Consider the following 27,870-nt stretch of genomic DNA (forward strand, 5'->3'; position numbering starts at 1 on the left):
TGGGTTTTCGGCGGGAGATCTCCCGTCGAAAACCGGAGAGTTGGAGTCTCTGCATACACAGTGGTACCATCTGCATGTATACTCTGCTACTGTAACTACTTTTGGGATCTATGGTCTCTACACTAGGCCTAAAGAGTCTAGATCTAGATATAATGTAGATCTAGTTTTTATACAATAGTTTTTACAAAGTGTTTTTCTCCCAGCATGCCCAGCAATCTATTTATTTCAAATGTCAAAAGAGTGTTCACAAAGCCAAAGCACAGAGTAAAGTCAAAGACTAATCCTAAATAAAGTGATAAATCTCGTGCCAGTAGAGATACTGTGTATTGTGATATTCTTTCGTCATTTCTGCTGCTCACCCTTTCCACTTACCCTCTCCTCTCCCCAGCAGAAATGCATTGTAGAATGAAGGAGCAGCCATGAGTACCACTACCAGACATTACAGAAATATAATACCCCAGTCTGCTGGGCCACCAGGTCGATCCAGTAATACCAACATCAGAGGGAAGACAAGCCGACCACGGGGGACTGCAAAGCAAGGCTCTGCTCCAGAAGTGAGTTCAAGAAGCTTAAGACTGGGTGGGGCTGGAAATACTGGCATTAGCAGGAGTGACAAAGACGAGCACCAGACCCTGGCAGCCACAGGAAAAAGTTTGCATGTTCCTGTCTTCAGAGTGGCTCCAGAAAACAACAGGTGGGTGGTGATAGATTAGCCATTGCAATAACAATCAACATCTGTACATTGCAGTTTCCCACCAAAGTGTAATGCTCAGAGCATGTTCAACATTCATTTCAGTTTCAGTAGAACACAAGAAGTTTTATTTCTCTACTTGTACATAAGAGAAAATAAGTATAACAATATCAAACATATTATTCACAAGTCATGAAAATATAAACAAGATTTCACATTACAAGTATATAATCATGTGAAATAATACATGAATTTCATTACAGATCTTTAAGATCTTTAAATTTCCTATCCATAGATACATTGTACGTATGTGTGTGAAATTTGTGCACATTAAACTCATTGGCACAGAAAGTGTTTAATATTATCTTCTCATTGGTTAATGGATTCACACTGCACACATTGCACTCTCTCTCTCTCTCTTCATAGAGAAGCACTCTACTTCTAGCCACAATGCCCAGCTGTGTGGTGCACACATGATACATTTACTACTATGACATTTAGCTTGACTGTTGTGTCCCCATTTAAATGCAAAGATTAAGAGGAGTACTGTATGGGTAATATTATGTCTTGCTTAAACCAAAAGACAAAAGAGCTTAGTCAAAGTTTGACCCCAAGTGCAGGAACCAGATACAATGTCAGGTGGGAGTAGAGATGGGGGATGGGGCAAGTTTGGATGCTGAGTCTGGTATGATACTTGTTTGAGCATAAGTTTAAGCATAATTTGTTGACACACAGTGCAGACCTGAGAAAGGCAGTGCTGTGTATGATCAATCCTGGTGATAGTACAATACATTCAAAACACATGTAGGTGTACAATGTACATGTACTGTATGTACGTACACCTGGACTTGTGATTATGTGTGGCACATGGCCATGGCAGGTGCTAATATTTTGGTATTGAAATATGTCGCTTGATTGCATGTGATGCTGTTCGTGATTATTACAAGCTTGTGTTGACACTTCGGTGTGCAGGCATGTGCAGATGTGTTTTGTGAGTAATGGTGATAAATTTTGGTGTATCATTGGGTGTAATGCGCTATACGTGTACATGCTATATGACAAGTACTAGTGATAACATTTGGCTGTACATCATACCGGTAGTTACAATTGTACAACGTTTAACTTAAAATAAGTATATTAGGCGTACGTGTGTTAAAATCATCTAGATGGCTCAACCATTAATTCAATGCACCATAGATTTAATCACAGGATCCACAGAGTTGGAAGTGGCACAGTTCTTACATTATTAGATGTGCTGTACTCCTAAATCTCTTGGTTTTTAATGGGAACTTCTGTCAAAGGGGGAAAAAGCAAAAGGAGGAAACAGGTGGCTGGCAAAATGATACTGAGATAGGCCACAGAATAGGTTTTGTGATGACTACTGAAAACTCTGTATTTGGGTACTGAAACGTTGTATTGTAATATCAAAGTGCAATGTATGCAGTGCAGTCATTCTTCATTCCTTTTCATGTAAAGTTTATATTACTTGCTTGGAATTTCAGTTGCAATATTTCTTTGTTTATAGATTTCCCCTTTCATATATTTCTTGTAATTAGCTTTATGTTTTCCCTTTTAAAGAATTGTTTCAGGCTTAACTTATATATTCAGACACAAAATTTTCTGAACTTCTGGCTATCTTTTCTCCATCTCATTTATTCATAGTGCCAGGAAATGATACTAGGAAATACTCTTTAATTTCTGATTTTATTATTCTTTTGTGTGTTCATAAGTTTTCAATGCTGATTGCACTTGTACAATGACAACCCCAATGCAGATCAAATGCTACAATATAGGAATGTTCTATCACTGATGAAAATTTTCCTCCAGAAGAATAATTGAGTGATATGAATTCATGTATTTGCTTTTCATTTTTCAACTAAGGCTAAGGAATTTGGAGGAGAAAATGTTTTCTTAGAGATGGCTATTGCAGTTTTAGAATCATTTATCAAAATGCTAAGAAAAAAATCAAAGAGAAACTATTGTACAGGTACTATATCTTTTAGAAGAAGTCTATTATGAAAGCATGAATCTGAATTTTACTGTATGGCTATTATAATTACTATACAATGTACTTGTGCTTAGTCAACTTTAATTGTGCATTTGAGCATACTCAGAGACTCCAACTCTCCCGTTTTCGACGGGAGATCTCCCGCCGAAAACCCATTTTTGCAAAATCTCCCGTTCTCCCGTTTGAGATTTAATTTCTCCCGCCCTGGCTCTGTGTCTCCCGTTTTAAAGGATTTCTTACTTATTGCTATTGTATTTGAAAAAATAAGCCGTAGATAGCACCAGAGAGCATCTAGAACCCTAGGAACTTCGCGCTTCGCACACATCAACTTGGAGTCTCCCGTTTGCTAGGGGTTTCAGGCGGGAGAATCTCCAGATCAGAAGGTGCTTTGGGTTGGAGTCTCTGCATACTCTTAATTATGCTTTTCTTTAGCAGGTTTGACCGGGGAAGTTTATTAAAGAAAGTGATGTCACATGACCCTGTCCCTGGGGAGCACCATGGCAACGAACTTGAACTCCGCCCCTTGCACACCAAGTGTACCTGTGGCAACGTCGGGCGGGGGCGGAGGGGAGGAAAGGGGCTGCCATCATCACCCCTTCCCTCTTCATCCAGTGGTAGTGATGATGGGGAGGAGAGCTCCGACGACAGCGGCAGAGAGGAGGAGCAAGGGAGTGGATACCCTTCCGCCGATCTTCTGAACCTGCTGATAGTCCACGAGAGTAGAGAGAAGCAGCAAAAGTCGAGAAAGCTCCTCAGGAACCTGGCAGAGAGCGTCCAGTTTGACACGAACACACCAGCGATTCAACTCCATCAGGTATGCCCGTGTTGGTCAGGAGCGTACACAGTCTTCTCATCACTATTTTCAAGCCGTGGATGTACACTGACCCACAGCACAACTCTCATCCCTTGGAATATAATAGTTCACATAGGTTATATAATGGGTGATTTTTCAAGAAGAAATACACTCGTGACCTAAAGGGACTACTCATATCACGCAAATATCACTGCGTTGCTGTAGTCATTGTCTACGATTAACTTCTCTAATATTTCTTGAGGAGGGTGTAACACCAGTAAAAAGTGAAGAAATCTTGGAGATACTCCCATCCATCAGTGTTCTACGAAAGGTGCAGGAGCTAAAACTGTTCATAAATTTATTTATTCATTTTAGTCAACTGTTCTGTGTTTACAAGAGGGCCCTTTATTATCAAGAGAAGTGAATGAAATGCGCATGAACTGATATGATTGCATACCACAGTCAGAACACTACAGTATGGTGCTGCGCTTCTCAACATTTTTTACCTGAGGCCCATTTCGGCTTCTACAACTTTTTGGAGGCCCATAGGTAGATCAAATATGAATCTTTGAATTATTCACTTTTCGGCCCACTTCTTGAGAAGCACACAGTATGTTGGACGAGACTCTTGACTTTAAAACAGAGGTCCCGAGTTCAAAACCAGCCCAGTGCTTACATCCTTGGACAAGATGTTTTACCCACATTGTCCCTCTTCACCTTGCTGTATAATTGGGTACCTGGCAGTGCTGGGGCAAAAATATGTTGGGCCCTATTGGGAGAGCAGTGCTTACACTGAAGAGACTACCCTGGATATAGAAGACCATATTGCAATAGGCTCCTGTTATAACGAAGTCCTCGGGAGCGGCAATTTCTTTTGTTATATCAAAATTTCCTTCTAAGTGAACAAATGAACAATAAAAAAAAAAATAATTATAATAATGTTGAGGCCTGACTTTATATCATATTGCAAGATTGACATGACAGTGTTACATTTCTGTGCTATGCTGCTTGCAGCTACTTAGGTTGGTGTCCAGCAGAAACCCAGCTGTGCGTGAGGCCTCGTTGAGGGCGCTAGGCCAGGCAGTGACCAGCACCCCAGACCACGCTGCGATCCTCCTAGAGTCTGGAGCTATTACAAAGGTCCTTGTACTCCTCCATGCAGATGATGATGGGGATGTAGTCATTGCAGGTTGCCAGTTTCTGGAAAAGGTAATACAAGTGTACTTCTTTTTGTGTTGTTTTATTTAAACATACATGGAAATTCGTACAAGTATACTCCATGCAAACTGGCAACGTAACATAATATATGAACATACATTGTATTCTCCTTCACATTTTTCTGAAATCACTCTGATCTGATTGTGATCTGAAAATGTGTGAAAGTATATCTGGAGTAAAGCACAACTATCATTATTTTCCCAGTCTTTCGGGACAAACCAGGGTTGCGGTCACTGGAGACTCCAATTTGAATGTGTTTCACATTTAGGACCTGACGTTGTGTGTCAGCTGGTATTTGATTTTAACCATGTCATGAGGACTTCACAAAAGTAATATTAACCTGTCATAAAGTGATATTGCTTTAACTGTACTGCAACTGAAGATTCCATACATAATAGCCTATGGTTCCTGGAAGGTACAGCATTATTGCTCTCAATTCGACAACTTTATAAATGAAATAGCTCACTGCATGTTTATTTTCATCTATTATAAGTTATGTTTCTTTGAGGGCCTATTAAAACTTTACCAAGAGATTGGTGTGCTACAATAATATTTTTTTATCTATATTTTTTATTGAATTAAATCTACAGAAATAGTTCTGATATGCCTTTGTTGACCTTTGATCCTTTCAAATTGCACAATCATATATTCTATATGACAACAAACAAAACTATGGTAAAACAGAACTATATTAAAAAAAAAAAGGACGGGCTGTTTTGGGCATTATAGGGAGTACTAAGACGGGCGGGCTTGGGCGGTTCAGTTGCGAATGTGTTAACCCAGTGAAGAGTAGTCCCGAGTATACTTGGGCAGGTGTCTATGGGAAATGCGTGTTGTAACAAAATCAGCTTGCCATCAACGGGTTAACACTCTGTTGTGTTACAGGTGACGAGTCACAGCGAGCTGGCAGACTTGTGGCTGGAGGAGATGATTGTCACCGGCTTGACCATCCTGATTGGTGTCCTGACAGATGGGCGGGGCCAAGGAGCAGCAGCCGTCCAATCACAGCGGGCCGCTGCCTCCCTCCTCAGCCAGCTGGCCAATCACCTGCAGCTAGCCATACTGATTTTAGATCATGGTATGGAAGACATCAAGGAGGCATTTAGGAGACACACCAACACAAGGGTAAGAGAGAAAATGTAAAGCCATAAATATTCTTGGCATGAAATTTTCACGAATTGGAGCTGACAGCTTTTTTTCCAGCATGAATATTTTGCGAATTGCCACTGGCATGCAATGCATACGGTGCAGGCAAGAAGTTTTGCGTGCATTTTAATTTCAGGAATCCTGGCTCCTTGCGATATTTACGAAAATTTGTGGTTTTACAATAGAGAATGAAAGAGAGGTACACACTGTATACACCATATATTTAACGAGTCATAACTTGTCACAGATCGTCACTTCTAGGCAATTTCATTTCTGGTAATATTCCCAGTCGTGGAGTACAGGAGTGATGGAGGAAGTGGGAAGTGCACGCATCCATCCACACAGAAGGCACACCAAGACCTATGCCTTATAAACTTTATGAATTGTCACGCACCTTGTTCATATACTGTGTATTGAGTATTATATAGTGTCTAAATAGATCCTTGTCATTTGATTGGTTGTTTGACATTGATCATTCGTCCCATTTCACTATGACATCATTATCCGTGCAATTGTGGCTCCATTTACCCTGCAATTTTGGATCCATAGGATTTGCTCCACTGAACGCACGCCAAGAGCCCGGCACACTACGCGTGTTAAACGCTTGCGTTTGCATGCAGTGTGAGTATGCAACAGTGAGCTAGCGTAAAGTGCTCAGTGAGCACTCTCTCGATCTCAGATTCTCTCTTGTTTCTAAATCAATAAAGCATCAAATGACAAGGATCTGTTTTAGGCGTTATATAGATCAAATAATACATGTTTTTGTCCCCGCGGAATGAGTTCGAGCAAGGGACTATGAAACGGGCTCCGTACGTGTGTGTGTCCGTGTGTATGTGTGTATGTGTGTGCGTCCGTGTGTGATCAAAATGTTCAATTTGCTACTTCTCTGTCATTTATAAGCTAATTTTGATTTTGTTTGCTTTATATGATAGCACTACATGGGAGCTTTGAAACTGCTACACAGAATTTCAGTTGTGACCTATATGACCTTGACCTATGACCGACATGTATATTGTACATTTTGCTACAAAATGCTACTCTTTCGCCATTTCTAACCTGATTTCGATTCCGTTTGCTTTATGTGATGGCACTAGGTGAGGGCTTCAAAACTTGTACACAGAATTCTGACCTCTGACTTCTTTGACCTTTGACCTTGATTTTTGACCTGTATTGTACATTTTGCTACAAAATGCTACTTCCGGCGGGGACATATATTACGCACCGTGTAATTTCTACTTTTCCTTGTTCACTCATGCAATGGACAGAATATTTTATTTGGTGAAAGATGATTTATTTGATCCATTATGCCTCATTAAATGGATCATTTCATCTTTCACCTCATGAAATATTCTGGCCATTGCACTCATAAACATATTTTTTTTTTGTATATCAGTGCATGTACACTTACACAGCCCATTCATGTCAGGACCAGAGTTGACATTTTTTCTGTTGTAAATTAGCGAATAGTGCCTGACTTGCAAAATTCATGATAATAGAAACCCAGCAAAATAAGTTTCATATATGGTAGTTGGGTAGATGAAAATGTAGATACATAGATACATTGGAGAGAGAGAGAGAGAGAGAGAGAGAGAGAGAGAGAGAAGGAGAGAGAGAGAGAGAGAGCTACACCATTGTATGTGATTTGGAACTCTGTAGAAAGTTTGGGAAGAGACAAAGGAATTACTTGAAGCTTTATGTCTCTCTTCTCCAAGTTTAAACTTCACCTACATAACTGTATAGATCACTTGTGCCAAGAATGTACGGCTGATGTTAGCTGTGATCTTGTGGTTAAGTCAATGTCAGCAGTCACATGATTATACTGTATTCATTCTCATATCAATATGTGTAGGCACAGCAAGAGGTCAAATTCAAAAGATTAACAAAGTATGTGTTTTAAGCATTTATGACATAATTATGCAGAGTGAGGATGTAAGTATCTAGAGAGTAACAAAAAAAGCCTGCTTTAACAGATGTATTCGTTTTCTGCATTGTTATGCCTCTGCCGTGAAGTGTCACCAGAGGCATTATTACAATATTGTTGTTTTTTTTAAATAGCTAAAACTACCATATGCAGAGCTACCAAGTCTCACGCATTCCTCGTGAGACTCAAGCATTTAGGGTCCGTCTCACGATCTCACGCATAGCATCAATTTTTCTCACGCATTGGGTGAAGTATGCAACTTGGGCCTATTCATAATGAACCTAGCTCAAAGGAGTAAAGTGATACTTGCAATTGAAGGTATATTTCCCTTTTGTCTTTTAAAGTAGATAAAAAATAGTCACTTAACCCTAATAAGACTGGGCTATTTTGGTAGCTCGAAAGACTGGGGGGGGGGGCCTAAAGGGCCCCCCCCTTAAGATCTCGGCCGTGGATCGCGCAATTGCCGCAGAAATTTGCACAATGGTATAGTGCGATGTAATCTACAAGATCGTATGTTTAAATTTTCCAAAAATAGTCTTCTTTTATTTTATTTTGATTAATTATGCTAATTTACGCAAGAAATCAGACTCTTTGATCTAAATCAGTAAATAAAGCTCCAGAAGTGCTACTTTTTGGTCTAATAATTCTTTTTGGCATTCTTAGCAAATGAAATTGAAAAAAAATTCGGTGTCAAAATTAATTTCTTATGTATTTTATTGTTTCATGAATTTCTTATGTATTTCTTTGTTTTTTCGACCTTTTGTTTTGGTTGTTTTTTTTAAACAAAATTTGTGGCAGACCCTTTTTGAAGCATAATACTACTAAAACAAATTAATTTTAGCCATTGAGAGTAAAAATAAGCATATTTATATGAACCATGTGAAAAAACTCAAATTGCATTGACTTTGTACACAAAATCATGTTTTTGAGCCATTTTCGGCCTTGCATGCCTGTACAAAAAGTTATGTAACTTCGGAACCGTACCCCCGGGCGTCACAAATTTGGTGTCAAAATGTGCGGGAAACTTGAAAGAAAAAAGTCTTACAGCATCGCGGCAAGAGCATTGCGTGTTGCAGAGTAATCGCGTGAAATGTCGAGGGGGGGCCTTTTAGGCCCCCCCCAGTCTTTTTAGGGTTAAGTATTCACCTGATCGCACAATTAAGAGCTAAAAATTGAAAAAGCTCCCTATTAACCCCTCCCACACCCTCGCTCGCGCGCACATGAGCGTGCCGAGACGTTGGGTCAGGCAAATCTCACTCATAAAAAATTTTTGAACTTGGCATCCCTGCATATGACCAATGTAATTTGCATAATGTTGTCACAGGAGCCAATCACTGAGCTGCTGACGAACCTGATCAGTCACAACGACCACACAGCAGGGAGCGTTCTGAGCCAGAAGTTCACCTCACTCATATCAATTGTTCTGAGAGATGGTCCATGGTAGGTACTTGAAAAAATCAGCATGGCAGTGCCCTAGTAGTTGTAGCAAATATTTTGGCTGATAGATTTAATTCTGGTCAGATAGGTCATTCAAGGATTTTATTTCACATGCTGAATTCACAGTGAATTGCTTTTGTGTTTCCATTATGTCAAAAAAAGTTCGGGAATGAGGTATGTAGTAGAGCTTGAATGGGGTTTCATAACAAGGATAATGATAATAATAATAGTAACTGTGATAATAGTAACAGTAAATGATGAAAATAATATTGATAATGATGATAATGATGCTAGTGGTCTTGCTATTGTGAAGTGAGCAATCCACAGATAAATTGGTATCATTCATTCATTCTCAGAAAACAAAATGAGCAAAGCATAGCTAACAAATTTGAATGTTTAAATCTGTAAAATAAGAATGAGTTCATTTACATGAAATACAAAAATGCAGAACCTGTAGACATAGGTGGGGAAGTGTTTGCATCCATTCATGCAGTAGGCTCACCAAAACGGAGGCCTACTAAACTGTATTATATTCCACATGCTAAGAATGTTGCAGTAGGATTGGTCCAGAGCTGATCACGTGATGAAGCGTAGTTTTGCCCATCACATCACCCGAGAAGAAAAGTTCGTTACACTCTATGTTGATAGTCCCTTTTGTTTCGCTGATCTCCACACAGTCCGCACAGTCCTAACGCAAGATGAGCGCGCGAAATAAAAGTGCGTTGCACTGTGGACTATCATGTGACCTAGGTCACTTGATAGTACACAGTGCAACGCACTTTCATTTCAGTGCCGCGCAGTGCGCGCACCAAATTCATTGTTTTGTCATCTACGCACACACGTAGCCTAAGCCCTAAAGATACCTAAAGACAGCTAAAACGGTTTCAGATGTGGAATAAAATGGGAATTTCTAGGACCCTAGATGTGGAATATAAAGCAAAAAATCAACTTTTAGTTTCAGGCAATGAGACAAACTATCACTTCCTCGGCGATCTGAATGTGTATGCTATCTTTCCTCAGCTGCGCTTCGGAAAGATAGCTACATCCAGATTGCCTCGGAAGTGATAGTTTGTCCCGTCACCTTCACCAACGTTGATTATTTGCTTATTATCATACATCTTGTTCATGCATGTGTGTATGTCACATTCATGTCAGGATCAGAGCTGATATTTACATGTGTTGTTAAATTTGTGAAGAGCTCCGGACTTACAAAAGATATAGCATATACAATACTTATGTCTTTCTGGTTGGTAAGCTGACAAAACATTCAGAATTATCTTTGGAGTACTAGTATTATCTTGCAACTGATTGGCAAATTGCCCTGCATCAGCATAATTAGCACTGAATTGATCAGTGTTTTTTGCTTGTTTTTTTTTTTTTAATAAACACTGATCAGTTCATTTCTTATGTATAAAAATGTGCGGTGGTTGGATGTTTTTTTTTTCCCCCTATAATTACATGTTTACGTGTTGTAGGTCTCTTTGCTGGTCAGCTGGGATCAAGAAGTCCATTCATAATGGGCCCCACTCACAAGCTCTGCTTCTTGGGGGTTCATATCCATTTGCTTCGTGTTTCATTCATTACTGTGACTATGTCTGGTTTTCAATAGATTTAATTGAATTGAATTAATAATGTAGGGCAATTTGTCAACCAGTTGCAATAAAAACAACTTGACGGAAGAGTTTCGTGAATTTGAAAAGTACGATCTTGTATCTCTCTGTGTTGTAACAGTCTCCTGCAGACCAAGGCTATGGCATTTTGCCTCCAGCTCTGTGCCTATACTGCTGGAGTGCAAGCCCTGATCAGAGATGGTGTGCTGCTCACTACCTTCCTCCAGATCTTAAGGTCAACCCACTGCCGGTAAGAGAGTTATGTAACATGTGGGATTTATAACCTCAGCTGGGGGATAATGCTAGCTACATGTATGCACCTACTTAGTGTTCATTGTTTTAGCACGAAAAAAAAGTTTGGTCATGTTGCACAAACAAATAATTACATGATCTCTGCTACAGAAACCAGGTTTTTCAGTATCTGTGCCTGAATAATGCAGTCCTTGATTCAGCATGTTCGATTCTCTGTGTGAGAGAGAGAGTCAAGTTTCACATTCTCTTTTAAGTTTTCTTTTGTTTCATTTCCATCTGAGAAGATGGCTGGATGGGCCATATTCAGCCGCAATAGCTGGTCTTCCATGGGGTCCAGTTGGATGTGAGGTGGAACCACTTTACCGAGTTAAACACCCTGCTCTTTGCACTGAATAAATGAAGCAGGATCTTTACCGTGCGTGAATTGTGACTCTCTCACACGGGACCTCCATTTTTATGTCCTATCCAAGGGACAGAGTGTTTTGCCTCTTATTAGAGGGGAAAATATGATTACACAAAACATTGCCCAGTGTGACCTAGGAATCGAGCCGAGGTTTGTAGGATCTTGAGGCAGACGCACTACCGACTGAGTTAATTAACCTCCCTTTGTGATGGTGATGTTGGTTTTCTACATGTGTAAAAAGATTTGCTCCCCTGTAATGGGGTAATAAAATCTCAGAGGATCTGAGTGGCGATCAGCTCTCTTCATTCCTTTGACTCTTTTCGTAGAGAGGTGAGAGGGACTGGTATAGCTGTCCTCTCTTTGCTCCTTGAGGAAGCAGGCACCAAGCTCCTCCAGGCTCTCTTACGGAAGGCAGAGGGAGCGTTCAGGGAGCGTAACCGGGCGGGGCTGGATGGTGCACAGGGTGGGGCGAGGGAGATCTGGAAACCACTCACCACTCAGATGATGGAGGCTGACCGAGAAGATGCGGTGGTCTCCAAGGGCAGCGGAGGAAAAGGAAGGGGAACTACAGACAGTGAGAAGAAGCTGAAGACTGGTCTAAAGGAAGTTGTGGATCTCCTTGTGCACATTCTCCAGGTCGAAGGTCAGTGAATCAGATTGTAGTGAAAAATGTTTAACAATCATCCCATATGTAGTCACTCGCAGTAGGGAACGGAAAGTTCTACCATTCAGTTCTTAATTTCATCAGAATTTTTAACACATACTCTTCAAGCTGACCTGCAAAGTCATAAGAAATGTTAATGGTCATTACAAAATGAAACATATTGTTTATATATAACTCTGTATATCATGTTTTGTTTCATAATCACGGCAACTTGTTTGACATGGGCTAGACATTAAATGATGTTTGCATTTGTCTAGTACCGGAGTAACTTTGGTAGGATGGTCCATAACACTCACAATTACAGGGCATTAGAATAGAATGAGGGAACTCTATAAAACATCTTTTTAAATAGCAGCAATAAACAGTGTGACTTTGATATTCACAGAGCCTCCAACTTTACTGCTTTTGGCGGGTGATCTCCCTCTTAAAAACAATTTTTGGAAAATCTTCCTCTCTCCATCTTGAATTTGAATTTTTCGTGTTGTAGCTGTATGTCTCCTGCCTAAAGGGATCGTATAGTTTTGGTTGAGACCTAATTTCAGGTTTCTAACATTTTTTGGTGAGATAATGAGAAACCTCTTATGAAATATGAAAGAGCATGTAATTCTATGAGGAATTCAATGTTTATTTGATGAAAATTGGTTTTGAAATGGCTGAGATATCCAAAAAAGACGATTCTAATAAAGTGTGGGACCCAAACTTTATTACGATCGCTTTGTTTTACTTTGTTTTTGGATGTTTCAGTCATTCTAAACCCGATTTTCTTCAAATAAACTTTGAATTCCTCTTAAAATGGTATGTTCTGTACTATATCGTAAGTGTTTTCTTGGTATCTCGCAAAAAGTTAAAAGTCCAATTCTCATCTCCACCAATACTGTACCATCCCTTTAAGATGGATTTTCTCCCACCTGAAATTCAGCTTTCTCCTACCCACATTTGTTTTTGTCATGTACATTTAAAAGTAAGGCTATAATAGCATCAGAGAGCATCTATCCATCTATCTTCAGAGTCTCAAGTTTGCCAAGGGGTCCAGGGAGGAGAATCTGCTGATTAAGAGATGCTTGGGTTTGTGTCTCGTTATTTGTCATATTGTATTACTGGGGAATGTCCTGTGTATTTATGCCATAGTTTCTCAAAATGAATATCATCAACTTTGAATGTTTTTAGGCAAGATTCAGACAGACGACAAGGGCGACGTTTCGGACGTTCGGCTCCGTCCCGGTCAGGGCAGCATCACTGCTCTACACCACGCCATGCAGTGCCTCAAGAGTTTGGCAAATATGTGAGCTTCAAAACGTCCCTCCGGAGAAATCTTTTGAGTTCTTTCCATGTTTCACTTCATATTCATTGATAGAGACTGAAATAGAACAGAAAAAGCGGTAGAAGTTTCATCAGAATAGGACAAAGAAAAAGACAGATGCTGAATTATATAAGTTCCAAACTGAAAAGCAACATTGGGTCAGCCTCACATTGTCCTTGAGGATGACAAGACCTCATATCTCAAAATCATTATATTTAATAGTCTAATAGAGCATTTTTTTTCCCAGTTTTGCAACAGTTCTGCAAAAAAAAAAAAAAATGTTGATGTCAAATAATGTAGAAATATTGTTTTGAATTACATTCATTATTGTTATTTTTTCAAACACAAATCTGTATTGCTGATGTTCAAAATTAAGGAGGAGGATTTTTTGGTATATTATGTCAATTTGGATATGAGGTCTTGTCACCCCAGGGACGATATGATAATTAGATGAGATGTTATCTGTGCCATTGCCTCTTGTGGTGTGTTCACACAAACATATTGAAAGCACAATTTGGGGAGCAAAAATAATAAACAACTGCATTATCCCTTCCTCTTTGAAAAGATGTCATGGCGAGGTTATCACATCACAACCATGATCTGATGTGTCAGACTATGATTTGAATTTAATTGAAGAAAAAGACTGGAAAGGTAATCAAGATTCTTGTCCGGGTTGGTTGGAGACTTGTGAGGTGGTGACATTATCAATTCATCTAATGTGCATATTAACTGGCTGTGACTGATTTGACTTTGTCATGGAAACATATGAAACTGTGTTCTTTCATATGGTGATTTTGATGAAACTTCTACCCTTTTTCCTCAGCGCTTTGAGTAATAGCCATGGTAAAAATCATGAGCATACATACTCAGGTGGGATTCAAAGCCACCCGAGTATGTAGCATGTCCATGATTTTTACCACGGCTATTACCCCAAATACTGAATGCTTAGCGTTACATACATTGATAAAATGCAATTGTCAATCAGTTGTAATTCTACCATTTTGTTCTTCTGATTTTTTACTCCGTGAATTAGAGCCAATCTAAACAAGGAGCGGAATTACACATTTCTGTGATTATTGTCCACTGGACTCTTCCGCCTGTTCTCAGTAGGCTACAGATGGAATATATTTTGTTGTTTGTCTTTGCAGACAAGGAAAACCCTCCTCCTCTCAGGTTTCCATGGCAACCCTTAAGATATCTAGCATACCATCTTTGTTTCAAAGTAATAGTTCCTTTGTTCTTTCTGTCTGTCCCTGATCAATTTCTGATATAAGAAGAGAGAAAAAATTGGTGCAGAGAGAAAAGAGGACAGCAGATATATTGACCTTCTGCCTTGTTAATACCTATATTATCTAGTAAAAATCTCCTTCGACAAATGTCCAATCTAGTCCAGTGTGTCCAGTAATCTGACCACTCCGTTGCCTTACCATTAGGTCAGAGGCGGTCGTCCGAAACCTGTCAGTCCACCGCCTCCTCGTCTCTCGTGGGGTTCTGTGCGCTGTCGACATCCTGCACATGTACACGCGGGCCAGCTTCGACCGTGCCCTCAGCGTCACGCCAAACTCGGACAAGCAGCAGCGAAACCCGGAAGCCCTGTACATGCAGGCTTCCATGAAGCTTTGGGAAGGAGCCTCGACGAAGAAGGGGACACCAGCGAAAAACGCCGAAGTGCGCTACGGTGAATCGGAACTGGCATTTGTAGCATCTACTATTGAGATTGTCGCAATCTTGGCGGAATCCTCGTGCCGCAAATGGAATGCAGATGTCGTAGGTGATTTTGAGACGAAAATCACAGGATTTTGTGATGTGGGTGATGCGGAGAGAGAGAGTGATAATCCAAGCCACAGTGTTGGTTATAGGTACGTTGAGACCATTGGCCAAGCCTTTCACAGTGGGCCGGTGGCTAACAGGAGTATTCGAGAGCGCAGGTCAAAGGTTAGATTCGCCTGGGATGACGATGGGCAGTCCATGGAGAAAGGTTGCCAAGGCAACCAGTCAAAGGATGATGAAAGAGATGAGGGCAAGACCAAAGGGAATGTGCAATCGCCAAAGGCAGGAGGAGAAGACAGACAGACATTAAATTCTAACAACAATCACACAAGGAGGAAGGGGTCTACAAGACAGGATGCCATAGGGAGGGAGAATGGTCACCATGGTAACCAGACTCACCTTCATCTAGAGACTGTCCAAAGGGAACAAAAGTTGCAGTCGCACTTGCGGAAGGCCCTGCTGAAAAGTGGTGCCTGCGAGTCTGTGGCAGCCTGGATGGTTTGTGGTCATCAAGACACTGAGGTAAGCAGGAAGGAAATCTTGATGGGGAAGTTGCCTGTTGCTCGCTTTCTCATATAGGCGCCATTTTATGGTTCCATCAGGCTGTAGCTTGTTCTCACAAATCTAAGAAATACTTTCCGTGCTGTTTCCTGAAGATGGTCATCATTTGCAGAGTAAACTGTGTTACATTCAAGATCAAAGTGCCCAAAGGGGTCTGCCGCATGAAATAAACGATTGCTTGAATTTCTTTACACTGCTCGGAGCACTGTCTTTGGCCAACCTGTAACAATATAGGCGGCCATTTTGGAGCAACTACGTAAAGTGATGGGTGACTGGGAAGAACTGTCGTGTGTGGGTCAGTCTATCCCTTACCGTACCAGGGACTTTGGACAGTGTGTACAAGCCTACGGGGCTCTCTGCTCCAGTCTCCACTCAAAGCACACAAAGGCCCAAATTCATGAAGGTGGTACAAATGAAACCATGGTTTAAACCATTGACAAAAACCATGGAGCGCCAAGTGTCACATGGAATATTTTGTTACAAAATTGGTCAATTTGTCGACAAAATGACCGTTTCGTTAACGAAGTTATCATTTCGTGGATGAAATGTTCATTTATTTACAAAATGTTGTCATTTCGTCACAAAATATTCATTTCATCGATGATATGACTGATTTCGTAAGGAAATATTCTGTGCGACACTTGGCGCTCCATGGTTTTTGTCAATGGTTTAAACCATGGTTTCATTTGTACCACCTTCGTGAATTCGGGCTAAAGGGTTCAAAGTGAAATCATAGATGAGTCATTTGGAATTTTTTTAATATTTTTTTTTTGTGAGCAATTAGTGGAATGATTAGAAAAACCTGTGTGTGTATTTTTGGTGATAAATGGTGATTACTAAAATGTTGGAACATTAAATTTTGCAATTGCAACTCGGTGATATGGGAATATTTTGTGTAACCCGTGTTGGGTTGTGTCTTGTTCCATCACATACATTGTAGGAGTTTGCATGCCGTGTAGTCCAGTGCCTGTTACAGCCCACAGATCCCGAGGAGATCCAGAGATATGTAAATGAGTTAACGAGGCATCACAACCCAGCCAGGCGGCATAAAGCCAGGTGAGGAAACTCAATTTCTTGTGTCTTTCAAACATTCTTTCCCAAGACAACAGCTCTCATCAGCTCCTTATACTGCCACAAGTTATATACAGTAATTAAAATGCTTCCAAGTACATGTTTTCATACATCCCATTTGTGTCTTCACGGCTTGATCATCTGCGTCCAAGTAGTGAAGATAATGCCACAGATGTCCTGTTCTCAACCATCGGAAGTCAACACTACTGTATGATTGCTCGTTCTTTGATAGCATATTATTTCTATCAAGTTAGAGCATTAAAGGAAACTGAAGCCCAAATATAAATGTGGATTGAGTGAAAGCAGGAATATTAGTTGAAAACACCAGTGTAAGTTTGAGGAAAATCGGACGATTTATTTAAAAGTTGTGAATTTTTAAAGTTTTGTTACTGTCATCACTGAATAAAGGGACTACAACAGTTCACAACACCATTATTGGCAACAATGTAAGAAAATGTAAGGAGTGTTCCCCAAAATTTCATTTCACATGGAAAGTACACATTCCATCAACTTGTTAAGGGTAATGTTATTCCCCCTACTTTTTGAAAGTTTTCAATCAAGTGCTCTTTTGCTGCTATGCTAGAAAAATGAAAATACATTGAATTTTCTTTATCTGCACAAAAATTTAATTGGGCAAAAATATTGATGTTTACAGTATTACGGGTGCAGGTTTCATTCCAAAGGTCAAAATGACAAACTTTACTCTCTTTACACAGAGCTCAGGAAATGGCGGACAGCCTGGCGGAGAGGGATGCTCTCCTCACCAAGATTCTCTCCAAGATGTCCATGGAGACAGCTGACCTCGTGTCTGACTCGTTACAGGTCAAAGGTCATCAAGAAGGCGGAGGCAGTGAGGTCAAGCATCGTGGGAGTGGTGCTGGTAAGTCCCCTTTATGTCTGCCACGTGTATTGGCTTTTGATAGTATTCTTTATTGGGTGCTCTGTTACCCGTGTTTTAAATAGAGAAATTAAGATACTTGTTCATTGCGCACTGGCAAGCTGTTATACGGACCTCAACTGTTTGTTCTGTCCTCACGAATAGCAAGATAATTGTGTGTTCATGCTCGGAAATGTACATTTTCTTGACTTTTAACCCTAAAAAGACTGGGCTATTTTGTTAATAGCTCAAAAGACTGGGGGGGGGGCCTTAAGATCTCGGCCGTGGATTGTGCAATCGCCGCGAAAATTTGCACAATGGTAGTGTGCGATGTAATCTACAAGATCGTATATTTAAATTTTACAAAATAGTATTATTTTATTTTGATTATTTATGCTAATTTATGCAAGAAATCAGACTCTTTGATCTAAATCAGTAAACAAAGCTCCAAAAGTGCTCATTTTTGGTCTAATTATTCTTTGTGGCATTCTTAGCAAATGTACTTGAAAAAAATGCGGTATCACAATTAATTTCTTATTTATTTTATTGTTTTATGAATTTCTTATATATTTCTTTGTTTTTTCGACCTTTTGTTTTTGTTGTTTTTTTAAACAAAATTTGTGGCAGACACTTTTTGAAGCATAATACTCGTAAAACAAATTAATCTTAGCCATTGAGATTAAAAATAAGCATATTTATATGAACCATGTGAAAAAAATCAATTTGTATTGACTTTGTACACAAATTCACATTTTTGAGCCATTTTCGGCCTCACATGCATGTACAAAAAGTTATATAACTTCAGAACCGTAACCCCGGGCGTCACAAATTTGGTGTCAAAATGTGCGGGAAACTCGAAAGAAAAACGTCATAGAACATCGCGGCGAGAGCATTGCGCGTTGCAGAGTAATCACGCGAAATGTCGAGGGGGGGGGCCTTTTAGGCCCCCCCCCCCAGTCTTTTTAGGGTTAAAGGTACTGACATGTATCGTAGGGGGCCAAAAGTATGACATTTATCATCTTGGGGATCATAAATCAACTCCACTCTGCTCACCCATTGAAACAGGTGTCCTGCCACTAGTCATTGGTGAAAATGCATTATTAATTCTTTTCATTCTTTGAGGACTGGTCACTTTCACTTTATTACAACTGAAAAGAGTAACTCTGTCCCACTGAGATTATGACATATATTTTTCTTGTTATCTTGATCAGTTTGTTTGTTTGTATGTGTGTTTCTTAGTGGGTTTTTTTTTGTAGAGAATACATGTGCCAGTGAAATAGCTTGGTTAGAAAGAGCTGATTTCAAGGGTATACATTGTAGGTGTTAATCTCAAGACTTCCAGGATATGTAGGCACTGGATATGAAACCATGGACACTTCCTTTGAGGTGTTCATGATTTCTGCACAAGCATGTGATCAATCAACAACAAGCTTTATCATTTCAAATCCTTCCGTTTAGTTGTTTTTATTGCAACTGATTGATAAATTGCCCTAAATTGATGTAAACTATGTCATTTACGTGAATGTAGAACAATTTTTCAATCATTTGCAAACTTTATCATGCTTTCTTTTTAGCTTCAGCAAATGGGAGCTCTACTTCCACGACAGCATCCACAGTTTCCAAGGCAACCAAGCGAGAGGCTGTGACCTCCTACAAGCCTGCGCTGAAGGTGGACACGCCCCTGGCCTACCAGGCCAGTCTCTTGACCCTTGACCTGTGCGGCAGAAGACTTGTGGCGGGTTTGAATCACTCAGGCCACCCCAGCAGGAGACCACATTTACTGCTTCTCTATGACTTGGTGGCATTCGGAGACGTGAGTTTTAAATGGGACTTTGGAGTAGTACTTTGGAATTGTTCATTCGTGATAAAAGTAAGCGAAGATTCCTCTGGCTGTAAGATATAGTGCAGTATTGAACATTACAGTGAATATGCAGGGAATACAAATGTATCAACATCTATATGACTGTTCTTTTAGCAATTTGTGCTAGGAATATTTATCACAGGATAGAATGCTGAGCAATGATGTTGTGAACATTGACATTCTTTAAGGCATTTAAATCCTGTCAGATTAATGCATTGATGATGAGGGATTTTGACCCATTTTACAATATTTGTTGAGAGTTAGAACTACTTTAAAAGTGGAAATCTTCGTGGTGTTGAAGTTTTTGCGCATTTCCTGCAATCAGAAACTAGCGCAATTATTTTTGCTTGCCATATGTGACCCTGCATCACAAAACCAAACAAAAAGTCGCCAGACATGGATTTGTAGTTAAGGGCAGATTCTGAAAGAGCAGACTCTAAGCTTTAAAATAATGTATAACTAAAAGCAAATGGATTCTCCTAACCTATATAAATATTGGAAAGAAAGCCCACACTCTGGAAAAGATTGAACTGAGAAAAGAGGCTCTGAAGTACACGGTCTATTCAAGCGCTTAATCTTTACTATAAAGCCGTGTAACCTGTGCCATAAATGGGACAAAAACTATGATGCTAACCACTGTAGCAAGAACAATGAAGGGATTATCAGATTAACCTGAAATTAAGCATGCTCTATCAACACATTCTGTCCATTATAAGTGTGAACTTTCAAAGCAGTAGCACCATCCTTTCAAAAGTTATTAGAGTTGAAAGTGAAGAGTGTGTAAAGGGGCATCTAAGAAAAACCTGATCACACTACTCTACCAAAAAAGGGCTGTAGAAAAACTCCTGAATATTCGCTTTCCCATTCACTTTATGATTCCAAACTCAATAATAATGTAGAAGAAGAATAGCTTTTTCAGAAAATATGGAAAACTCAAAATTGACTTGGTTGACCTGTTTCACCTTTCTGGAGTCCTCTGATAAAATCAAGGGTGCGACTTTTTGTTTGTTTTGTGATGCACGGTCACATATGTTCCTGTAGTTGATGTCATGATACCGCGCAAATAAAAACACGCGAAACTCTTCTTATCCAGCCGAGCGTGAAAAATAAGTCGCGCAAAAATATCCACTTTTACAGTATACAGTGAGAAAAGCATCCTTTTTAATTCACAGTGGTTTTTGTAAAGTCATGAAAAAATACCTAAACCTGCATTCATAAAGACGCTTTAAATCAAATGCTTTCTTATGTTTAGTCCATGGACTATCAGATATAAGTCCAAAATAAGTTGTAGTATGCACCTGTCCATGTCAACTCACACTCGGTTATCAAATGTCTGATGGCCTATGCAATGCATCAGGTGTATGTAATGCAGTCAAAATTATTATTAATCCGTGGACTGAATTTGAGTTACCTTTTTAAATTCAGGCCTAGAGGCTCCTCATTGGTACTCAAATAACTTGAATAAAAATTTTCATTGTAAAAAAAAAAAAAATAATGATATCACTCACATTAACAATAGTGTACATAGTTCTGTGTGTCTTTTAAACATGAGATGATTTTAAAATACATGATAAGCAGTAAGTTTTTGAAATTTGATGATAAACCAATGGGAAATGTGTGCCATTTAAAAAAAAATAATGTATCACTGAATTTGTTTGACCTGGGCACAGAGTTCTAATTCTATGGGACTCTGTCTTTCTGTGTCCCACTTCAGATTGTGATCCACATGTCTCTAGCAGCCCATGGACTCATTCCAAGCCTCATGCAATATATCCTGAGACATCTACAGCATTCCATAGATGTCCTGCTGTGTAAGTATCCCCTGTCAACTTGTGTATATTCCCTGTTGTACCACCTCCATTGATACGTATGCAAAAAAAAAAAGGCAATCTTGATTCTGCAGTGCCACTTTTACCCACCACAGAAATGGATTTTAGCCAGCTATCATCTTTATATGAGAGCTAGGCCCCTTTTCATCAAAAGATAAAATCGATTTGAAATTTCCTTACTACACAGTCTGCCATAGACTTACAGTTGAAATCAACTACTGTATATAATCAATTTTGACTCTTCATAAAACAGGGCCCTTATCATCTTGTAATCATCTGATACCTTTCTATAATCTTGTTATGGGATCTGTCATCAAATACACCATTTGCAATCTTCCACTCTAATTGTTGCAACAAAAAAAAAAATGTCAAAGCTTATTCATTTGATTAGCAGAGGAAGCCAAAAAATACATACTAAACAGTCTTTTTTTTTAAATCAAGATTGGTCAAAAAAGTTATGGAATTTCAAAGTACTGCGTGTTCTCCGAGGCACGAGAATAATTCTCAATCGTGTATTCAAGTTGTGGTGAGTGATTATGTCTTTGATTTGCAGCTCTCGCTTTGGCTGTACATGGTCAAGATCATATAAAAGTCTATGTTACAGCAATAATTTAGTATGTGTAACTCTCCCTTAAGCGGAAGTTATCATTGTCATGTCATTGCAAATGTGAATTGATACCAAGGATTTACTGTTGGGCATTTGAGTGGAAGCCCGTGGGAAACCTATGAGACGTTGGCCTCATGACCTCTCTAATTTGCATATGTATGATTGATGTCACTGTGTATGAAAACATGTGAACCCTTCAAATTTCATAATGAATGTATTTCATGTTTGCTATCCAGGTTTAACAATGCTGAGAACTCTGGTGGAGGACCATCGCATCAAGCAGCTCTTCCTGTCCGAGGGAGGGGAGAAGCTCCTTCAGAAAGTCATCACAGTTACCACGGGAGAGGTCAGAGGTCATGCAGAGCGATTCTTGGCATTCCTTTCCCAAGGTATAGTGAATTTTACTCTTCATTTGTCTCATTTTGTCACAATAAGAATGATTTTGTTTAATCATGACTTTATTCAAGTTCAAGTAAGTGTGAGAATAACAAATATACAAAAGAACCAGGTCCACCGTTTCATTCAAAACGAATGGCAGGTTTAGACACGTACATGGGGATACAAAACAACAATATTAGAGTTTACATTATTGCAACCCATATCACACATAGAATATCAGATATTACCGGTGATCAATCAATAAAAACAATCAATACATAATACTATTTCTGTGTTACAATAACAGCAGTGATGTAGTTATCATCCGCAGTATTAGTACAATAATCCGCATTAAAATATAATATAATAAATTATACAAATACACATATAGGCCTATATATATGCATATACATACATATACACACACATACATATTTATACAAAAAAAAACCCACATAAACCTTATTGTCATCATCATCTCATCAAATCTTCACCAACATTAATCTTTATTTGACTCTGTGCCCCATACCCCCTACCACATATTATAATTATCAGAACCCATCGTATTTACAACTATAAATCTTTTTCAACCTAAAACCAAAAACTATAAACAAACATTTCTACATTTTTTTTTCAATTACCCATTCACCCATAATATTACAGTGCATCAATACTAATCTCATCTCAACTTTCCAAACATATCATTCAACCTCAAATTCCTTTCCTTTCCCAACAAAAAACAAAACATAAAAAAATGCGAAATCCAAACCAGCCGCAGCGGCAGAATAAACTTTCACCCGCTATCCCCATCTCATACCTGCGGCTACCCTCCTCCTCCCCCCTCCCCCGATCCCGGGAAAAAAAAGAATCTACAGCCAATACCACATATAAACCGTAAATATCTGCGCCTGTATATTATACAAACAATAAATATCTATATCAATGATTATAACATACCTCAAACAATATTCTACAATTATATCACATACATAACACATTATTACAAACATGTGTCTTACAGACCGGCAAACATATTCCTGTACTTCCACGTCGGCTTCATAATGGGTGTGAATATTGCATAACTATTAAGTCATGGATCTAGGTGCCGTACCTCCCCCCAAGCTCTCTCTTTCCTGGCATAAAATATTGAAAAAGAGGAGAGTATGGCGAGTTTAGAGAGTGTCTGGAAAAATTCGTTTGGACGAATCTTTGAACCTGTTGTTCTCAGAATTCGCTTTAAACGGCTTTTGTTCCCCCGGTCTATTAGGCCCCTTGCCCCGACTTCTATCGCGTGGAATGACACTGAGTAGCCCTTATCCTGGATGTCCCGCACAATCGAATTATACTTTTCTACTTTTCTTTGATGTGCATCCTTGAGGTTCATTTCAAAGGGAACAGTTAGTTCAACAATCGTGATATCTTGTTCTTCCTTAAGGATAACTAAATCTGGGCGCAAACTTGTAGTGAGAATATGGGGAGGTATGGTGCCCCCGGTGACTGAGTGCCCCTCTAAGTCAGTGTAAATCGTCCCGTTGGACAGATTTTCAAGAAATGTTTTATACATATACCTCAGCAGGTTGTTATGACGCCACTCGTATCTATCTAGAAAAACTGGGCAGTTTGAAAGTATATGATGCAAAGTGCCAGTGGTGCCCGGGCAGAAGACACATTTATCACTGAGGCGTTTACCCCAGGTGTGCAAGTTTGTGTAGGAGGGCAGAGAATCTATACACGCATTGATAATGAAACTGAGAACTCTTTTGGGGAGGTTATACATGATCGATTTCCATGTTAGATTCTCATTTTCCAGTAACAGTAATGATGTGAATTTCCCCTGCACTAAGAGTGGCGCTACTCGATCAGTCCAGTATTTCACTGTATCCTCCTCTATTACCTGCTTAACCATTTTCTTTACTGCGTTCCATGAGCTTGTCTGCACATTAACTAAATTTTCCACTTTACCATGAGTTACGTTACAATTCACAACAGTGGACTGTTACGTGCCCAATTTGACTCTCTTTCAATGGCGGAGTCAATCGCTTGGTTCACGACACTATCAGCTTTGACTCTCGATCTGGTGAAAGCTAGAGATTGAGACTGGCGGTAGATGTCAGATAGGCTGGGGATGTTGAGACCATGGGGTAAGTGAACAATGGCGATGTTAGCACCACGAGCGGGAACACCTAACCATTTTTTCAGGTATTTGTCGGTCATTACATCGAGTTTATCTAGGTGGGTCTTTTGCAGTGTATGAACTGTAAGCAAAAAACGGATAGAATTTAGCAGGTAACGTGAATAGATGGCAACCTTAAACTCCGGACGGACACATGTTTCTTCAATTCTTTGCATCTTGACCATTATTTCATTGTGAACGAACTCGCATACTTCGGCTGGTTTGCCACTAAAACAAATATGCGAACCCAGAAATTTATGAGACTTTTCTTTGATTGAACGAATACGTTCAGAGCCGATTGAATAGTCAATCTCTTTAGGGACACCACCGCAGATAGAAAGACTGCAGCATTTGGAAGGTTTTAGTTTGAGTCCCATTGACGCTGTGTATGAGTGCAATTGGTCAATTATTTTTTGATGTTGTACTTTGTTGTTCGTGATCAAATTGAAATCGTCTGCGTACGGAGTTGTTATGATTCTGGTGCCATTCAGATCATACCCCAGTCTATCCTTCATCTGTCCGAGATATTCGATAAGGGGGTTGAAACACAACAGAAAAATCATAGGTGAGAGGGGGTCTCCCTGAAACACGCCTTTTTTAAACGTGAAAGGTTGAGACAGCCATTTGTTACCTTTTACACTACCTTGCAATCTACCGTACAGATTGTCGATGTACACCGATAGATTGGTTGGTACATGAAAACGATGCAAGGAATGGGATATCAACTCGTGGCTAACACTCCCAAAAGCATCCGCCAGATCGAAAAACGTTAAATGCACTGTGCGTTTCTTGGCTTTACTGTGCGCAATTATTTCATGTAAGACTTGATTATGCTCGACACAACCATTAACTCCATTGATGAAAGCCTTCTGCACACTCGGGTCAATGAAACAATTTGTAGTCAGATAACATGCTAGACGGTTTGCGAGTATTTGGTGGAAAATTTTACTTACACAAGAAGTTAACGAAATCATTCTGAAATTTTCCGGTACATTTGTATCCCCGGCCTTATGTATCAGCGTTACTTGGCAACAGGACCAGCTCTCAGGGGGGTCATTTGTTTCAAGAAGTAGTTGAGAAAATAGAGTGGCCAAAAAATGGTGAACACAAGGAGTATTTCTAAGCAAGCCGTACATAAGGCCATCTGGCCCGGGAGAGGAAGAAGCCTTCTTGGCTTGTAATACTAATTTCACTTGTTTAGGTGTAACCGGGGTTAAATCAAATTCATAATTTCTTTCATCTACGTTTATGTATGGGAACCATTGGAGCTGATTAAAATCGATGTGCTCAGCTCGGGAGTATCTTTGTGGATAATACTCATCTGCCGTTTCTTTCGAGAAGGAAATATTTGGGGCAGCTTTATTAAAGTCTCCGTTACATACTTGTTTTGAGAAGTTCCAGAAGTCTTTTCTGTAGAGATTTTCCTGGTAGGCTGCCGTTTTTCCAGCTTTCCTTTTGTCAGATCGCTTTTTCAGAAAAGATACTGCTTTAACTGCTGACCGAAAGTTTTTTCTGTCTTCCTCAGTGCTTTCCTTGCCAAATGCTTTTCGACGGAGAATGTTTTTCTTTTTTCGCGCGTCAGCTAGAGTTTTTGGTTCATGTTCGACGTATGCTCGTGAGTTGTTTTCTTGGACGAAGTCGGGTTGCGAAGCGAAGTAGCCGAAGACGGTATGGCTGAAAGAGTCGGCGGCCTCCTTGGGGGTCAAGATGCGGTGATTTAGGTCACGATGAATAGGTGCTATGAGTTCTTTCAGCTCATTGTTCCTTTGCTGCCATTCATTCCTCGCATACTGTGGGATGGCTAAGCGAGTGAAAGCCTCAGTCTGAGCTATGTAGATGATTAGCAGCAGGACGACGGAATGCATTATACCTTTGCGGCCCATTATGCACTTGCGAAGCTTGATCACGTGGTCAGCTAGGTGGCGCCACTAAAACCTTTGATATGGTAGCAGCTGGAAAGGTAGGGGGCTGACGGCGATCGGCTAGTGGGGTTGGTCAGCGGGTCGTCACCTTGAGCACCCGTTATGGTCGTTGTAATTTCCGAATAAGAAAATACGGAATGTTCTGCCGATATTTTCTTAAATATCAACCGATAACATATCAAATTCAACGACGGGTTAAAATGTTGAGACACTCACGAAAACAGTGATAACAATAACGATGTCGGCGGGCGCGGTCAAATCCGGAATTTTGGGCAAAATTTTGCAGCGGTGAAAAACCTTTCCGAGATTGCCGTTGCGCCCTCAACGTCTAAATGGAATATTCTTTAATAGATAATTTTATTGTACATCAATCAGCAGCACAGATACTGAATATTTGCTTGGGACTACAAATAGTGACAATGCATATTGACTGTCTGTGGAAACTCAATATCAACCGACCAGTCAGTACCGGTATTCACTATATCAGCTCTTTTTATTGTTTACTATCAAAGTGGGCATTTTTGTGAGAGTAATATTTCATTCTCGGCCTGGTGAGAGGAATTTTGCATGTTGAATTTCTGTGGAATCAAAATATACGGTAGTGTTACATATTACAAGCAAATATACTTGTACTGTTACTTTTGCACTAGTTTTTTTTATTGCATGAAATGAGCAAAAATTTCTACACTCCAAAAATTTCAACTTTTGCTGCTGTGTTATGTCAGCTCTCAGTATCTGAAAAGGAATGGATTTTTCCATATGGCCAGAATTTCTTGCTCTGATAATGAAGTATGTGCTCACCATGCCTATATTAAATGATTAAATAACAAGTCAACAAGTGCACTATGACTTCTTGTGATAATCTTGCCATCTCTTTGTAAAGGCCTGTACTTTTGTATTTCATCATTATATCCAGTAGACATGTATGACATTGTATTTTGTGACTCAAAGCAATAGGGGAAAGTATCAAAATTATGCTTACATCCTAACTATCTAAAATTTTACCATGGCTGGGGAGATTAATCACAGAAAAAGACAGTACATTGTTAACTTCCATACATTTTGAGATAATGTTGTTGTGAAGCTTGAATAAATCAATAAGCTTTGAAATACAAACTGTTGGAGAAGAACTTGAGTGCTTGCTATTTTGTGGAATTCCTTGCTCAGACACTGATGCACTTTTTGGCATGAACTTTTTTGATGTCTTCTTATTCTATCTGTCACTACAGATGCCACTGGATTGGTGTGGACTTGAAACAGATTGGTTGGTGATGTGCTGAGCTTTGATAATAAGATGCTCATTAGATCTCTTAAGTGATCAGGGCCCCATTTCATAAAAGGTGTTAGGATGGCAACTCTTGCTGGAATGGCAACTTCC

At 39.7% G+C, this 27,870-nt stretch overlaps 3 protein-coding genes across 3 annotated transcripts; 1 reads left to right on the plus strand and 2 right to left on the minus strand.

Annotated features, from left to right (window-relative positions):
- The first annotated feature begins 419 nt into the window (after positions 1-419).
- On the plus strand, positions 420-27,747 carry LOC139724417 (uncharacterized). Its single transcript, XM_071635564.1, has 15 exons — positions 420-694; positions 3,135-3,513; positions 4,507-4,701; positions 5,596-5,835; positions 9,102-9,217; positions 10,946-11,074; positions 11,806-12,122; positions 13,311-13,425; positions 14,877-15,735; positions 16,715-16,830; positions 17,562-17,725; positions 19,297-19,535; positions 21,298-21,394; positions 22,256-22,408; positions 27,722-27,747. The coding sequence occupies exons 1-15, from the start codon at positions 420-422 to the stop codon at positions 27,745-27,747; spliced, it is 3,420 nt and encodes a 1,139-aa protein (XP_071491665.1).
- Positions 23,488-24,363, minus strand: LOC139724029 (uncharacterized). The gene has a single exon (XM_071635230.1). It carries the CDS (start codon positions 24,301-24,303, stop codon positions 23,488-23,490), a length of 816 nt encoding a protein of 271 aa, XP_071491331.1. The 5' UTR covers positions 24,304-24,363.
- LOC139724039 (uncharacterized) lies at positions 24,378-26,435 on the minus strand. The gene is made up of 2 exons (XM_071635240.1): positions 25,214-26,435; positions 24,378-24,652 (listed from the first exon to the last, which is right to left on the minus strand). The coding sequence occupies exons 1-2, from the start codon at positions 26,433-26,435 to the stop codon at positions 24,378-24,380; spliced, it is 1,497 nt and encodes a 498-aa protein (XP_071491341.1).
- Positions 27,748-27,870: the final 123 nt, after the last annotated feature.

This window comes from Diadema antillarum, unplaced genomic scaffold (genome assembly GCF_040938485.1).
Source record: "Diadema antillarum isolate AM-2024a unplaced genomic scaffold, OU_Dant_1.0 scf00000015, whole genome shotgun sequence".
Lineage (NCBI taxonomy): Eukaryota > Metazoa > Echinodermata > Echinoidea > Diadematoida > Diadematidae > Diadema > Diadema antillarum.